General features: G+C 59.8%; 1 protein-coding gene across 1 annotated transcript in view; it reads left to right on the top strand.

The window, feature by feature from the left end:
* Window positions 1-16,391, top strand: part of CACNA2D2 (calcium voltage-gated channel auxiliary subunit alpha2delta 2) — a 218,343-nt gene that overhangs the window by 190,237 nt on the left and 11,715 nt on the right. The window contains exons 6-21 of the mRNA XM_065642425.1: window positions 2,980-3,118; window positions 7,187-7,318; window positions 7,546-7,603; window positions 9,726-9,776; window positions 9,948-10,047; window positions 10,812-10,970; window positions 11,461-11,568; window positions 12,259-12,337; window positions 12,534-12,583; window positions 13,306-13,395; window positions 13,564-13,632; window positions 14,063-14,137; window positions 14,560-14,634; window positions 14,808-14,879; window positions 15,226-15,297; window positions 15,475-15,536. Of these exons, the coding sequence (XP_065498497.1) occupies window positions 2,980-3,118; window positions 7,187-7,318; window positions 7,546-7,603; window positions 9,726-9,776; window positions 9,948-10,047; window positions 10,812-10,970; window positions 11,461-11,568; window positions 12,259-12,337; window positions 12,534-12,583; window positions 13,306-13,395; window positions 13,564-13,632; window positions 14,063-14,137; window positions 14,560-14,634; window positions 14,808-14,879; window positions 15,226-15,297; window positions 15,475-15,536 (1,391 nt within the window). The remainder of the gene's footprint in view (window positions 1-2,979; window positions 3,119-7,186; window positions 7,319-7,545; window positions 7,604-9,725; window positions 9,777-9,947; window positions 10,048-10,811; window positions 10,971-11,460; window positions 11,569-12,258; window positions 12,338-12,533; window positions 12,584-13,305; window positions 13,396-13,563; window positions 13,633-14,062; window positions 14,138-14,559; window positions 14,635-14,807; window positions 14,880-15,225; window positions 15,298-15,474; window positions 15,537-16,391) is intronic.

Raw genomic sequence — 16,391 nt, 5'->3', positions numbered from 1 at the left:
GTGCCCACTGGGTGTTGGGGCATCTCTGGGTTTTGCCCCCATCCGTCATTTTAGGAGACTCAAGAGAAAATGTTGTGGCTGGCAACCCAGCTGCTAAAGCACTGGAGGTGGCAAAAGCTCTTGGCGTGTGATGACTTCTTGCTGAAGCAATAAATACATATAATATTGATTTATTGCCATGAAGTCGATTTCTAATGGTGTGTAGCAAATAATGTATTCAAACTGTAGCATCTATTTGTGTTACGTTGTACATATTGTAACAGATAAATAGATGTTTCCAAGTTCTTTTGAAATGTAATGATGAGAAATGCTGCAAAATCTGGCTGGGGGCCTGCTGAGATGCTCTCAGTTAAACCAGTGTAAATGCTGGGGAACTTGAAGCATCTTCTCCTTTGCTCTAATATAAATTTAATGCTGAATTTCTTCCTCCAGCCTTCCCAAGGTGCCTCCTTGTAGCCCCAACCTAGCACCAAGATGCTCCCAGCACTGCCTGGCTTTACCTGCCTTCATCTGGGTGGAAATTACCCCATTTCAGGGGCCAAATTCAGCCTGTCTTACACAGGAATAACTTGGTCGAGGTCAGGAGATTTGTGGATAAAGGATAAATGTAGCTCGGATAACATCAGCTCTTTTCTCGGGTCTGTTTGCCGTACAGGTGTCAGTGATGCATGAAGTGTCCCACGTATAGATAGCTGTATATTTGTCTCTGAGATCTATACACGTGCCTCTTTACAGCTGCGTGAATGAGAGCAGCCAGACAGTGCCCAACCTGGCAGAATACAAATCAGCCCCTCAGAAGTGGGTGATAAAATGGAATAATGATAAACAGAGGAGCAGGATGGGCTGGACCCAGGCAGGGTGCCCCAATGATTTGAGATGGCGAGTGACAGGGAGGTGTCACCAGGACTTTGCTGGGCTTGGAAATAAAGGAGTTAGGCATCAAAGCAGTTTTTGGCGCTGTAGTTGCCCTCAAGTACTCGGATGCATCCTGTCTAAAAGCTGTTTTCAGCAGGTGCCTCTAAATCACCGGCTGGTGCTCAGAGAGTTTGGCAGGGACAAACTATTATGTGTGCAGCCACTTTCCCCAGGGACCCAGAGCCCCACGTTAGTGGCAGGTTTGGGGCTGGGCCTGCTCTCCAGCGAGCCCACAGCCTGGCACACATCACAGCTTTGCAGGGGATCTGGCAGTCAGTTTTGTACCTTTTCTCTGAACTTACATGAAATTAAGAGCATAATCTGGATTTCAGTCTTGGCAATGTGGCTTAGGGAAGGTGGGGAAGGTCCCTGCCCACCTCCCACTTGGCTACTGCAGCTTTAATTGAGTTCAGCATCTTTCTGGGCAGCTGGAGCCCCCACACCAGGATCAGCTCGCGGTGTGTTTACACTCACAATCCATTGGCTGGAATTAAAGCCCAAACATCGCATGTCAATCCTGTTACTCTCCTGAGCTGTGGCGAATGCTTTGGCCACCCCTCGCAATGTCAGGGGAATGTCACCACCTCGGTGGCCGGCCAGAACTGGCATAGGGGTGGTGATATCCCAATGTCATTTGCAGAGGGGAAACGAGGAGGAGGCCTAGATAGGTTTTAAACAAGCTTTGTAGTTTATTTCCGAAACACATCGTTTTCCTTTAAATACATGACTTTTCCCATGAGAATTCAGATCTTTTGTCCCCTGGGTTTTGCCGAGAGGAGCCTGGCCGGTGGATGAGCTGCTCACACTGGGCCATCAAGGACAGCAGGACGGGACCCTCCCCTACCCCTTGTCCCCACAGGTGCCAGGGTGCTTTGCCATGGGATGTTGTGGGGCATCCCTCCCAGCAGCATTGCAAGAGCCCTGCCTGGAGCTGCTCGCAGCTGGCGTTTCTGCAGGGCTGATCTCCGCTACCACAATCAGACAACGCCCTTACATGGGCTCCGAGAGAGGCACTTCATTGGATGGGGGGCACAAAGGCAGAGGCACCGAGCTGCTTCTTGAGGGGAATTCGCTCCCTCACTGGGCAGCTCAGCAGCCAGATGCCCTCCTGCTCTCCTGCCCCCCCTGCCCCTCTCACTCCCACAGCTGGGGCCGTGGGAAGGCAGGTGGAGCCGTCCTGCACCCCAGATCAGGCTTGGCATGTCCCTGCCCCTCTCTTGCCTGTCCCTGCCCATGGATGGGGCAGGTAGCTCCGTGCTCAGCCCTTCTGTAGTGGGGATGTAGCTCCAGGGACACGAAGGACAGATGCTGCATCCTCATCCTCCTCCTACCCTGAGCATCTCACAGTGGCTGCAAACCCTGGCTGCTGGGCTCATGTTGGGATGCGGCAGCCTGGGGCCAGCACCTTCTCCTGGGTTTCTTTGTCCCTGGCGGGATGGTGGAGGTGATTTTTCCCAGTGAGGCCAATCCATTCCTCCCACTCGCCCACACGTCCCTGTGCCTCAGCTCTAGCCCTGCTTGCAGCCCCCCGGCTGTCCTGCCTGCACCCCTCAGCCCAGCCCTGCCTGCCGGGGAGTTCTGCCCCCGTGCCGTGCTGGCAGCCGGGCCTCGGGAGGAGAGGGGGGCTGGAGAGGTGAGGCAGCGCATTCCAGCACCGGCAGCGGGGAATTCACCGTCTCTCCACCATAATTAAATATTGTTTGCATTGCTTATTGACAGAGCGCTAAGCTGCACTCCGTTTTAATTTGTTCTTTGATAGTTGCCTTTTGTCACTAATTGATTTTCAAGGCTTTTTGGAGGGGTTTTGGGGTTTTTTTGTCTGATTTAATACTTGCCGTGCTACCAAAGCCAGGGAAGCAACGGTACCTGGTGCTCGCCTTTGTGCCCACCCACTCCTGACCCCCGCTCCCATGTGCCACTGGCACAGCCAAATCCAGCGTGGGAGCCAGCAGTGCCAGTCTCCGTGGGGGAGCATTTGGTAATGGGCTGTGGGTGGCAGCATTCCCAGCGTGTGTCCAGGGCTGGCACCCCTGGGTGACCTCACGTGCTCTTCTCCTTCCCCAGGACGATCCCGACGGAGAAGAGATTGAGAGGGAGAAGTCCAACTCCTTGAAGCTTGAGTTCACCGATGATGCCAATTTCAAGACCAAGGTTAACTATTCCTATGCTGCCGTGCAGATCCCCACGGACATCTACAAAGGCTGTGAGTGCCCCCCATCACCCGCTCTGCTCCTCTCCGTGCTGCCAGCCCAGGCTCAGCCTCTGCTTCTCCTATTCGGAGTGCTGCAGCCCCAGGGACCGTCACCCCGGGGTGTCCCGCCTGGGTCTCGGTGCCAGGGCAGGCTGGTTCCCAGCCGGGCAGGCACTGAGAAGAGGCAAAGTCACAGTGTCAGAACACAGGTGACAACATGTCCCTCCCCAGGGACCCTCAAATAATAGGATGAGAGGAAATGGCCTCAAGTTGTGCCAGGGATTGGATATTAAGAAAAATGTCTTCCTGGAAAGAGTTGTCAGGCATTGGAACAGGCTGCCCGGGCAGGTGGTAGAGTCACCATCCCTGGAGGAGTTTAAAAGACATGTAGATGAGGTTCTTATGGATGTGATTTAGTGCCTCAGTTACGTTAACGGTTGGACTCTATGATCTTGAGGGTCTCTTCCAACCAAAATGATTCTGTGATTCTATGAAAAGCTCAGCCAGGGCCAAAGAGGCAAATCAGTGATCAGGAGTTAGGGAGGGATGGAGAGCAAAGGAGAAATGGTAATTATGGCAGAGGATAGAGTTCAGTTGCACCGATGTCGCCATGATCACCCCTGTAGAAGGGCTCAGCAAAGCTCAAGGAGGTTCAAAGCAGGAGCCAGGGACAACCAGAGGGATGGAGCAGCCCTGTGCGGGAGCAATGACAGAGGTGGCAGCTCCCAGCTGGTAGGAGACAGCACTGAGCAGTGGGAGAGGGCGAATCAGGGCTGCTTCCTCGCTGCCTTTGGGCTGGTGGGTTCTGAAAAGGAAGCAAACACAGGTGAAATCCTGCTGGCAGGCAGCGAGGGTATTTGCAGGACAGTGCTATGCTGCCCCAGGGCAGCCCCCGCTGCCGGGAGCGTGCAGGGGGTGCCAGCCCCGTGGCCATGCCTCTGCGCTGCCGGAGGGTACGGGGTGCTCCAGAAAGGGGGACCTGGTCAGTGAGGCAGCCCGGGAGTGGGAAGGGAGGGATGGACGGACGGGTGGACATATGGACAGGTGGGATAGGACCTGCCACACCAGCAATCAGTCCTCACCAGGAGGTGACACAGACCCTGAGCTCCCAGAGCTCTCTCCTGCCTCACCCTGCCGCGGTGGCACATGGTGACAGCGGGTCTCCATTTCCCTCTAGTGGCTGCTCTGCACGGAGCTGGGGACTGCTCCCGGCTGGAGATCGTCTTCCAGCACCCACGGCCGCATCCTGCACCCAGCCCCAGTCCCTGCTGTTGCGGGGTGCCCCTTGTCTCCCTGCACTGCTGAGGGCACCAACGTCCCACCAACATGCCTTGTATTGGTGGCACTTGCCAAGGGCTCCCGGGTGGTCATGGTGGTGACGGTGTCTGAGCTCGCTTTCCTGCCCTGAGCAGTGCTTTCCCAGTACACGGGCTTGTTACCAGCGAGGCTGTGCTCAGAGCTGCATCAGTGCGATGATTTCACTGCGGCGGCAGCAGTGGATTAGAAATTTGCAATTAGTTTTATTGCCCAGCTAGCGCAGGCCAGGCAGCTAATGAAGCACGTCATGGAGCAGGGGGGAGCAAGCAGGGTGGGCTGCGTGGGATGAAATATTCATTACTCCTCACCCCTGCTCTCCAGCCGATGCCATGGCTGATGCCCTGCCATGGCCACATTAATCACCCTGCTCAGCCGTGGGATGAGAGCAAATTGGAGATGAACGTGCTCTGGGAACTCGCAGCTGTTTGGAGAGGGATGCGGGAGAGTGTACGGGGTCGTGAGGGTCGCCATGGACAGGACACCCTCCAAGAGCCCCTTTCCATACAGGGTAAGGGGACACTGCCATGGTCACAGGTGTGCAGGGGCACAAGGATCAGACCGTGCCCAGCTACATCAGGGTGCTCTGAAAAGCCGGGGTGCAGGGCAGGGTGCGCAGCTGCTGCACCCCAGAGAGCAGGTTTGGGGTTCAGGCATGGGGCCACCTGTGTGCCCTCTTCTGCTGGGGACACCGGTGAGTGTGGCCAGTCCCTGCAGAGCCATGGGTGAGGAGCATCTCCCCAGTAGGGCCCGGCAGAGAGGCACTATCACTGCCTGGCAGCTAATTAAACCACTGCAGAGACGCCCTCCCCCGTCACCCCTCACTACACACACAAATTACATCCTATATGTGTTTTATTTACTGTGCCATTTTTAATTAAATCTGCAATCGCTTGCTGGTGGGGCAGGGCTGGGCTCACCCTGATGGGGATAGGGACGAGAAAGGGACAGGGATGAGATGTGGACAGGGACAGGGGCACTGGCAGCTCTGGCCTCGATGGAGGGGGACAGGAGCCATCCTGAGCATGGACACAACCTCCCATCCGATGGTCAATAGCTCATTGCTCTGCACGAGATCGTGGGGCTGTGTTTGTGTGTAGGGGCTGCACCCATGCCCAGGGGTGGTATAGGGGCTGTGTATGTTCACAGTGGGGGTATAGGGGCAGCTTTCATGCACAGGGATGTATAAGTGCTGCGTTTGTTTGCAGGGATGGTTTTGGAACTGCGTTTGTTCACAGGAATGATATGGGGGCTACATTCATGTGCAGGGAGGATATAGGAGCTCCATTTGTGCTCAGGGATGATATAGGACCTGTGTTTGTGTGCAGGGAGGGTATAAGGGCTGCCTTTGACACCAGCGTGGTGTGGCTGACGAGCCCCTATGGGCTGGGGGTGCAGGTGCTGCCGGGGCTGTCAGGGACGTGTCGGTGCCCAGCATGGTGCCCGGGGTTGCTCCCCGCAGGCAGGAGCCTGGCAGCCTGCTTGCAGCCCCTTCTACTGCAAAAAACCATGTCCCATGACAGAGCGAAACGAGAGATCGTCCTAAGAGCCCAGATAACAGAGCTGTGTGCAGGCACGGTGCTGAGGAATGGCCGAGGAGACAGGGATGGAGTAAATCACAGTTGGAAGGCACAGCTGCCCACGGGAAGAAGTCTTCTCCAGCAGCGATGCTGGGATGGAGGGATCCAGGGCTCACGCCGGGTGAAACCTGCCCATGTCCTGGCAGCACCTCAGGGTGGTGGCAAAGGCTTGAACAGGTGGTGATGGTGTTTCAAGGAGGGACAAGTGTGGGAGGAAGCATTAGGAGAGCTAAAGACACTGCTCAAACGTACGCTGGCTCCTCTGCAGCACCGCACTGGTTGTTCTGCCCAATGCTGAGGAGAGAGGCTGCTCCTGGGAGCTTTTGCACTCCAAAAATGCACTGAGGGTCCCCAGGAAGGAGCAGCGCCTGGCCTCGGGGTGCTGCCGCTGCCCACTCCTGCCTGCGGTGGCACGGCTGCCTCCTCCACGCCGCAGTCCCAGGACAGCCCAGCACGGGCTGGGGGGGGCTCCCTGGTATTTGGGGTGCCCCGAAGGGCCCTGTGAGTGCAGAGAGGTCCCACTGTCACCGAGGCAGCCCCCTCACTGGGCAGCCAGCCCCGTACCTGCCTGGCCGTGCTGGCCCCCCCCGCGCTCTGCCAGCCCTCCTTGATTAATCACAGGCTGGGGCCGCCGGCAGCTTATCTTTTGCTTTAATAGCTGAATAATTTAAAAGTGCTGTTTGCTGGCATCTTAATTGCTTTTGCATCAGGTGCGGGTGCCAGCGGTAATGCAGAGCGGAGCCCAGCAGGCTCTGTGCAGCCCCGGGAGACACAACCCCTTGGTTTCCCAGCTGGTGGCTGTCCCCAGGGAGTGGGGCTGGCATGGTGGCAGGAGGGGCATGTTGTCTTGCTGGGAAGAGGGTGAGATGGCAAGCTGGCTGTCCCCAGCAGTGGCTGTCCCTGCCCCAGAGCCAGGGGACGGAGATGGTAAGCAGTCAGGGGAGCCCTGGAGGGTGGTTCCAGTCTCTGTGCACAAGGGACATCAGGCTGATGCTGGAGCCCTGTGGGGGGAACAGCTGCAGCGGGAACAGCTGCAAAGCCCCTGTGGCCTCCTCCATGGGAAGGGGAGAGGAGAAACACCACCTCTCCCTCCCTGCCAACATCACAGGGACACCATGGTCCCTGTCACAGCAGCTCAGCTGCTCCCCCACACCCACCCGCCCACCCTGGGCTCTGTCTCTCACAGCCACTGTCATCCTCAATGAGCTGAACTGGACGCAGGCACTGGAGGACGTCTTCATCGAGAATCGGAAGGAGGATCCCTCCCTGCTCTGGCAGGTGTTCGGCAGTGCCACCGGTGTCACCCGCTACTACCCCGGTGCGTGGGGAGGCTGCTGGCTGGGGGTCCCTTCTCCCTGCGAGATGTGGACGAGCATCTCACAGCACCGGTGCTGAGGGCTGCCTGGCACATGTAACCACACTGTGCCAAAGGCCAGCAGCGTGAGCTCCCCGTCAGAGCCTGCTGCTTCCTCGGCCATGTGCATCCCTCTGCCCTGTCCCCTGCATCCCCTTGTCCCCTCACTCACCACCTGCCTTCCCCCACAGCCACCCCATGGAGAGCCCCCAATAAGATCGACCTCTACGACGTGCGCAGGCGGCCTTGGTAAGGGGGTGCAGGGTGGGGAGGGGGGTCATTTCACCAGCCCTTCCTGGCCAGGAGCAGCCAGCTCCCTCCCCTTTTCATGTCACACATGGTTGGCACTGGAAAACGGACACCGTAACACAGACAGAGGCATCCAAGCTGCAGCTCTCCGCTCCCACTCCCCTCCCCACTTCTTGGGAAGGTAGAAAGGGATGGAGGGATAAATCCTTGGATACAGATCAAGCATGGAGAGCTGCCCATCACCCTGCTCCCACCTGCAGCCGTGGCTGCCAGCGCTCTGTCCCAGCCAGAATTCCCATCCAAACGGGAAAACAGTTGGCTCTCGGAAACAGTGAGCCGGGAAGATGGAGAGAGCAACGGGCAGGCGGTGCCAGGCTGTGGTCAGCGAGAGCCACAAGTGGCCGTTTTGCTGCGCACCCAGTGAGGCGGGATTGAATCGCGTCCCTTCAGCCCAGGCTGAGGTCTCAGCTCTGCAGCACTAATTATCCTGCTGCCCACGGGGCTGGGGGAGCTGCGGCCCCGTCCTGCCTGTGCTTGGTGCCTCAAAGTGCAGGCACGGGGAGGAGAGTGGGCACGGGTCTCCAGCACACACCTGGGGAGCCCTGTAACCCAGGGGAGCACCCCCTGCCCGTCCCCTGCCCCTTCCCCTGCCCACGCCGGGAGCTGCCCCCTCTCCTTGTCAGAAAATTAATGGCCCTGCTACTATGGTTAATTGTCTTTGATTGCTCCATATTAATTATTAACTGCTCTCTGCCAGGGCAGCCAGGTGGGTTATTGGCAGAGAGGGGACTGACAGGCCGTTTCGGGGGGGCTGCTGATGCGTATGGGGGCTACCAAGCCCAGCTAGCCCAGCTGCCTGCCCACCAGCCAGGCTGGCCATGCACTCACCCATCCAGCCACGGAGCAGCAGCACCCTTTGTGCTGGGGGACAGCACAACCCCGGGACACCCCTTTGGGGTCCCCCCCTGTCCTGGCGCTGTGCGGCACGCAGCCCTCACCGCTCCGCTGCCGGGCCCCCGCCTCGGGGGGGCCACAGCACCACCGGCCTGCCTGCCCCCGTGATGGATAGTGCCATTAACCACAGCTGCCACCGCCGAGCCCAGGGGTTTATCTGAGCAGGGCAGCCAGAGATGGATGCGTTGCCACAACCCAGTACAGGCAGCATCATTGGGCTCCTCACTGTGCTGGCAGCCCGGCCCCAGGGAGTGCGGCAGGCACCGAGCCCCCCAGCCCCCACCAGCCAGCAGGAAGGCCACAGGCAGCCCCCTGCCCGTCCTGCACCTCAGCACGAAGGGGTGATGTTGAGGGACACAGCACCCACAGCAGGAGGCCCCCACCTGCCAGCATCCCACACCCCACATCCCACCTGGGTAATTGCTTGTAATTAGGGAACATCAGGACCTGGGATTAGCAACCAGAGCTTGCCCCTTCCCCAGTCCTCCCCAGTAATGGTGAGTAATTGATACTAATAACTCACTAAATAATTATTGTCAGGCCTGATCCTGATCAAGCCAATAATGAGCCTTCCTTGGACTTCAGCCATGGCAGAATCAGGCCCCGCGTGGTGGGGCAAGGAGGCTGGGCTGTGCCCAGGGCCAGGATGGGTGCTCAGCACCGCGCCGGCGCTGTCCCACACAGGATGGCACAGCAGAGCTGGGAGCAGGACCACGTGCTTTGAGGGGCGAGAAAGGGTTCCCTAATTGTTCTCAGGAGGGAAGATTTATGTAGTATTATTATTTTTCCTCCTCGTAGCTAAAAATAACCTAATCAGCCTGGCCTTTGAAGCTACCAGGGGGGTAAATAGCAACTTAATATGGATGTGTGTGTCAGCATAATCAGCACGCAGAAAAGGGCCAGCGATGATAGAAGAGTTTAGCATTTAGAGCTCATTAGGCTGATATGGTACTGAGCGGCAGGTCACTGGCAGTCTGCCGTGCCGTGGCACGTCCTCGCCTCTGCTGGCCCACCACCGCCTTGTCCCTGCTCCTCGCCGTGGGTGCTCTCGGCACGGCTCTCTGGCTGCCCGTGCCCTGGCAGAGCTTTGTTCTTGGGCTGCACTCAGCAGGTTCTGGGTCCCCCCAAAAATGAGTTGACCCCGCTGACCCCTCTCTGCGCCCCGCAGGTACATCCAAGGCGCCTCCTCCCCGAAGGACATGGTCATCATTGTGGATGTGTGAGTACACGTGTGGGGGCCGTGGCAGGGCTGAGCCGGGCCAGGACGGTGGCACAGCTCCCTGGGTGCTGCTGTCCCACCGGTGGCCCTGGGGAAGCTGTGTGGGACAGCACTGGAGGGACCCCCATGCCCCCTCACTGCTGAGCCCCCAGCACCCCTCTCTCCTGCCAGGAGCGGCAGCGTGAGCGGCCTCACCCTCAAGCTGATGAAGACCTCGGTCTATGAGATGCTGGACACCCTCTCGGATGATGACTACGTCAATGTGGCCTCTGTGAGTGCTGCGGGGCGGATGACAAGGCTGTGCCCCCCAGGCAGCTCCCAGCTCCCCACCATGGGAGCTGTTTGCCCCCAAACCCACCTGGCGGGGGGCTCTGCAGAGCAAGAAATGCCGTTTTTTTTCTTCTTAACCACCCACCTGCACATAAGCAAGAAAATGGCCACTCAGAGCTTGGCTGTACGAGCTTCCCCCAGCACGGGGTGCTTGTTCCCAGGACGAACCCAGCCACCCGCTGTCTGTCACCAGCCAGTGACCTCACGCAGCACAGTGGCCATGCCACCGCATCTGTACATCAGCCCATACCAGCCCTCCCCTGTCTGGCTGCAGGCATGCCGGCACTAATTAACATGTCTGGCCCAGCTCCTTTAGCCGGATCGCTGCTCCTCTAATGAATGGGCCCTATTGCTAGCAAATGAAGCCGTGAGAGGCAGCACCTGCTCCCGTTGCCAACACGGCACGACATGGCACGGCACGGCTGCTTGCACAATCCTGGGTGTCCCGCAGACGCAGGGGTGTAGCCGAGCCCTGCGCTGGTGGCACCCACTGCCAGCACCCACGCTGGGTGGCTTCGTGCTGGATTTGGCCCAAGCTAAGCCCCGCTCTCAGCATCAACCATCCCTGGGCTATGGGACACAGGATGCTCCAGCCACCTCCCACCTATGGGACCTGAGTGTGGTGGGTGGTTTGTGTGCACCGGGGGCTGCCTTAGAATCCCTGTCCCCTTTCTGTGACCTGCTCTTGTCCCTTTTGCCTCCCAGTTCAATGAGAAGGCAAAGCCAGTGTCATGCTTCAAGCACCTGGTGCAGGCCAACATCCGGAACAAGAAGGTCTTCAAGGAGGATGTGCAGGGGATGGTGGCCAAGGGCACAACCGACTACAAGGCTGGCTTTGAGTACGCCTTCGACCAGCTGCAGAACGTGAGCTGGGGGCTGGGCTCTGGGCCAGGCGGGGGGACAGAGCGCACCCATGGGTGCTGGCGGCAATCGGAGAGCACCCTGCTGCTGCCCCGGGGGCTTCGATGTGCAGGGCTCCTTGTCCTCTTTTGCAATGCAGGGTGGATATCCCACCCCCGCCATGCTGTAGCCAAGGTTTTATGAGAGTGGCTGCCCCTCTGGGTTATTAAGAGCGAGCATGGCTGGGCAGAGGGGGCCAGATCCAGCTGGACACCGTGCCAGAGGCAAAATAAAGATGAATGGTGCTATTAGGTGCCGAGCGGCAATAGCCACAAGATCATTTCCAAACCAACAGTATCCCTCCTTCTGCCTGTTCACCCCGGCCACCCTCAGCCCGGAGAAACAGTCCAGGAAGAGTGATGGTTGGGGGCCAGACCTCCTGGCCACATCCAGCCCCATTCCCAGCGCTGCTTGCTCTGGGTCTGGCCTCAGGCACTGTCTCTCTGCCCCACAGTCAAACATCACACGTGCCAACTGCAACAAGATGATCATGATGTTCACGGACGGCGGTGAGGACCGGGTACAGGACGTCTTTGAGAAGTACAACTGGCCCAATAAGACGGTGAGAGGCTGTGGGGCCGAGTGCCGGGCTGGGGCCGCTCACCAGGGAGCGAGACGGCTGCTGCAGCTCCATTGCCAGTTGCTGCCTTGTTTGCCATGAGCGACGGCACCAGCCTCTCCTGGTGACAGCTGGCTCCTGCGCCAAGACATTGCCCTGGCAATGGGGCGACTGACATGCCGGTGCAGTTTACAGCCAGCTCCCACTTTGGCATGCGGGAGACACAGGGCCAGGTACCCCATGGGCTGCCAGGGGATGATGGGGCTGGCAGCCCCCCCCCCGCTCACAGCCAGGAGGGTCCCCATCGCCACCTGGCTCCCCAGGACCTGGAGACCCATGGGGTGGGGAGATCCTAGGCCAAGCAGGACCCTTGGAGAGCACAGACCCCTCCCTGTGCAGCAGTGCCCCAGCGCGATGACCTCCAGTCCCACTGGAGTAGATGGCTTTGGCCGATGGGGGACAGGACTCTCTGGCTCTGGGCAGGGAGACAGCAGCTCCTGCCTGCCTGCCAGCACAGCCAGCGTTCGCAGGAGCTGCCTTCTGCCTTCCTGCGCTTGGGCACAAGCAGTACGGTCTGCATGGCAGAGGGCAATGCCACACTATCCCTAGGGAGGTTGCCATCAGCTGGGTGCACCTGAGAGTGGAAGATCGGGGTGCCTGGCAGATGGTCCTCACCACCGCACTCTGCCGCAGGTGCGGGTCTTCACCTTCTCGGTCGGGCAGCACAACTATGACGTGACCCCGCTGCAGTGGATGGCCTGTGCCAACAAAGGTGAGCGGGGCTGGCACCCAGCCGCAGGAGTGACTGCGGGGTATGGGGCTCCCTCCTCCCACAGGGGCTGGGACTGGTGCTCCGGTACATGCCACTGCCAGCAAGGTGCTGGACAGCAGGACAGACAGCAGGACAGACAGACTGCCAGATGGGCAGCCAGCCAACTCTCCAGCTGCCTTTCTCTTTCTTTTCGAAGGTTATTACTTCGAAATCCCCTCCATCGGCGCCATCCGCATCAACACGCAGGTACGGCAGGTCCAGGCAGGCAGAGTGCAGGCAGGCAGTGCTGCCGGCAGAGCTGCCCTCCCGGGGCTGCCCTCTCTGGGGGTGTCCTCAGGCAGCCCCAGCCCCGCTGCAGAGACCCCAAAAGCTGTCAGCGGGTATGGCAGCGAGCTGGGGAGCCAAGCTGAGCCAACAGCCAGGCCTCGCGCTATTGAAATAAGTAATTCATCTTCTGCAGCTCCCTATGGACCTGCTGCCTTTTGAGTGACTAATTATGAAACATCAGGCGCTAATCAGCACAGAGTAGAACCGAGTGCGGGCAGGGAGGGAGTGCAGGCAGGGAGGGAGCAAGCGCAGGCAGGGCCAGCCCCAGCAGAGCCAGGAGTGTCCACCCCACACCCCATACCCCTGCCCCTTTTCTGCCCCTCTTCTTTATCGGATGCATACGAGGTGTCATGGTGGGCAGCTACTGCCTCGGGAGCCCCTGCCCTACCCGTGCACGACCCATGGCGAGCAGCAGCTTGTTTGCATCTCAACAGGCCCTTTTGGTTCCCAGCTGGAGCCGTGACCCTTGGGTTCTGTAGCTGCCAAACCCCATCCCCTGGCTCAGCCTGCAGCTGGGGGCCACCACCAAGCACCTTACTAATAATCCCTGAGGCATGCATGGGGACAGGGATGTCAGCAAGCAGTGCAGGGAGGCATCCAGCTCCTACGTCATGCTTTTCTTCCGTGCTGTGTTCCTGCAGGAGTACCTGGATGTGCTGGGCAGACCCATGGTCCTGGCCGGGAATCGAGCCAAGCAGGTTCAGTGGACCAACGTCTACCAAGATGCCCTGGTAAGGACTCCCAGCCCCAGCGTGTGGGTGGGGACACCAGCCCCAGGGTTCCACACAGCACATGCCCCCATCTCCCTTGCCAGGGGGTAACCCCTTTCTGCTACCCACCCCAGCTCTGGGTCCTGGGGCTGGTGAGGGGCCATGGGACACCCTTCTGTTCTTGTGCAGGGGCTGGGCCTGGTGGTGACGGGCACACTGCCAGTGTTCAACCTGACGGAGGACAGCAGTGACAGGAAGGTAGGAGACTGTGGCTCCCACCACGCTGGCTGCACTGGGACCTCTGGCTGTGGGGCCACAGTGGGGTGGGGAGGCTGCCCCAGTGCTGGACACATGGCTGAAGGGGGAAACTGCCACCCCTGGGGTGCTGCCTGCTCTGCACCCCCTCCCTGGGGTGACATTGGGGTGACTGCCATCCCGGGACCTGACATGGCCTTGGCGAGCTCTCCTGGTTCAGTGGGGACAGCTGGCAGTGGCAAGTCCCTGGGGGGGGTGCAGTGTCCCATGGATGGGCTAGCACGTCCCACCCTGTGCCGCTGCAGTGTCCAGATCTGACCCACACGTCCCCGGAGGGAGAAGAGGTCTGTCCACCTGTTTCCCCATCCCTGTGGTGGCGGTGGCAGGTGACAGCCCTGCTCCCATCCGTCTCCCTCCCTGCACTTCCTTCCAGAACCAGCTCATCCTGGGCGTGATGGGGATCGACGTGGCTCTCAACGACATCAAGAGGTTGACGCCACGATACAACGTGCGTGGGGGCCCTTTCCCCTCCCTCCCTGCCCTGTGCTGCCCAAGCCCAGCGTGGGAGCCCTGAGCTGCCCCCCCAGCACCCCGTGGCATCCCCAGCAGCACTGGCAGCAGCAGGGGGCAGAAGCCATGGTTGCAGGCAGGGAGGGATCACAGCTGGGTGATGCTCTGGAACCCAGAGTAGAGCTGAAACCCTTGCAGGGGCAGTGGGGAATAAACTGTACCAGGGTGGGGAGAGGTGCAGTGGGGAAAATCCAGAGCTGGGAGGAGAGATGCTGTTGGCCTGAGAATAGAAATAGATGGATAGAGAAGGCTGAGCCCCAGGGTGGGTGTGGAGCCAGCACTGCCTGCAGAGGTGGGGGTGATCACACTGGCGCGGCACAGAGCTGCCTGGCCGGCCTCATCCCTCCTGTCCTCCCGCAGCTGGGGGCAAACGGTTACGTCTTCGCCATCGACCTGAACGGCTACGTCCTGCTGCACCCCAACCTGCAGCCCCAGGTGAGGAGGGGCCCAGTGGGGTGGCAGCAGCGGGGGTTGGCCAGGCCCTGTGGGGGACACGGCTTCCTGGGGTCACTAGGAGCTAATTGCGGGAATTGTGGTGAGTTTGTCTGGACTCACCAGCGGCTGCGGGAGCCCTGAGCCCCTCCCCGGCTCTCCCTTTCTGCCTGCAGATCATCAATTTCCGTGAGCCGGTGACACTGGACTTCCTGGATGCTGAGCTGGAGGATGAGAACAAGGAGGAGGTGGGCAGACCAGGGGGCAGCTCTTGTGGTACAGGCTGGCCCCCCCAGTCTTCTGCTGCAAAGGGCACTCAGCCTCTCCATCCTGCCCTGGGAAGTGCCTCATCCTAAGGGCACCTGCATAGTTCCCATGGGGCCATGGCGGGGACAGGAGCTGGGTCACTGTTCCCTGGGTGCCAGCCCAGCTCCGCTTGCCCTGCACTCCCCAGCTTCCCTCCCCCTGCCCCAGAGCCCCCCAGGCTGCTCGCCCCTGCACCCCACGGGTCCCAGTGCCACCCTGCTGGGGTGGGCGCCAATGGGCACCTGGCCAGGCCCTGTTGCCCTCAGTCGCATCCTCTGTGTCCCCCAGATCCGGAGAAGCATGATTGATGGAAACGATGGGCAGAGGTTCATCAAGACCCTCATCAAGTCCCTGGACGAGGTATGGCTGCAGCGGGAGGGGTTCACAGCCAAAACCGCTGCCGTGCTGAGCACCCAGCCCCAGTGGTGGGGAGTGAGGGACCGTGTCCAGCACCAGGCTTGGAGCTGGGGTCCTGTGCCACCACGCTGGCAGCCTGGCCATGCCACAGAGGCCTGACTGGCTCCCTCTGACCCACAGCAATACATCGACGAGGTGTTCAGGACCTACACGTGGGCCCCCATCAAAAGCACCAACTACAGGTGAGCGGCTCTGCTGGTGCACCCCATTCCCCTGGCATTGGCTGGACCCCCACAGCACAGGGTACAGGTTCACACCTGCAGGTCGGGAGGTCCCCAAGGCCACCAGGGACGTGTCCCATGGGCTGTGGGGTTGCAAACGTGCCCTCGGATCATTGCACATAGCCAGTGATGGTCTAGAGGGCACTGCCAGAAGTGCTGCCTGCTGGTATTCAGCACTGCGGAGCCAGGCCACAGTCCCTGGGGCTCAGGACAGGTGCTGCAGGGCTGGTGTGTGAGATGCCCAGCAAGGGACACCCCTCTCACCACCTGCCTGCACAGCCAGGAGCTCATGCAGGTCTCTGCCTGCTCAGGGGTGGGTGACAGTGACACGCGCCTGCTCTGCAGCACTGGCAGTGCCGGAGGAGGAGGAGGACTGTATTTATTGCCCAGTTTGCACCAGTTTGGACCAGCAGATCTGTAAGAAAGACCCTGGCGTCATCCTGTCTGTGCTGTCCTACTCATGCTGCCTTCATCCTGCGAGGAGCCACGTGGTCCCCCCACTATACCCTCCTCCTCCTCACCACCCAGCTCGGGAGGGGCCAGCGAGGGTCATGGCCACTTCCTAGAGCTGCCATGTGTCCCTTGCGCAGCTCTGGTCCTGTCCGCCACAGTGGAACCCCTCCGGAGCCAAGCAGTGCTGCCAAGGAGGGAACAGTGACACAGGGTGACATTACTGTGGCTGGGACTGTGGGTTGGTTTGTAGAGTGAAAGGTGCTGCCGGGGGCCCTGTGCTCCTGTGGCTCCGTACAGCAGCGAGGATGTTCCCCAGGGTTCCCTGGGACACCGTCAGCACCGGGTGCCACCAGCACTAAACAG

This window comes from Caloenas nicobarica, chromosome 11 (assembly GCF_036013445.1).
Source record: "Caloenas nicobarica isolate bCalNic1 chromosome 11, bCalNic1.hap1, whole genome shotgun sequence".
NCBI classification, from domain to species: domain Eukaryota; kingdom Metazoa; phylum Chordata; class Aves; order Columbiformes; family Columbidae; genus Caloenas; species Caloenas nicobarica.
Note: the sequence above shows the minus strand (reverse complement) of the source record. Positions and strands in the feature narration are given on the sequence as shown.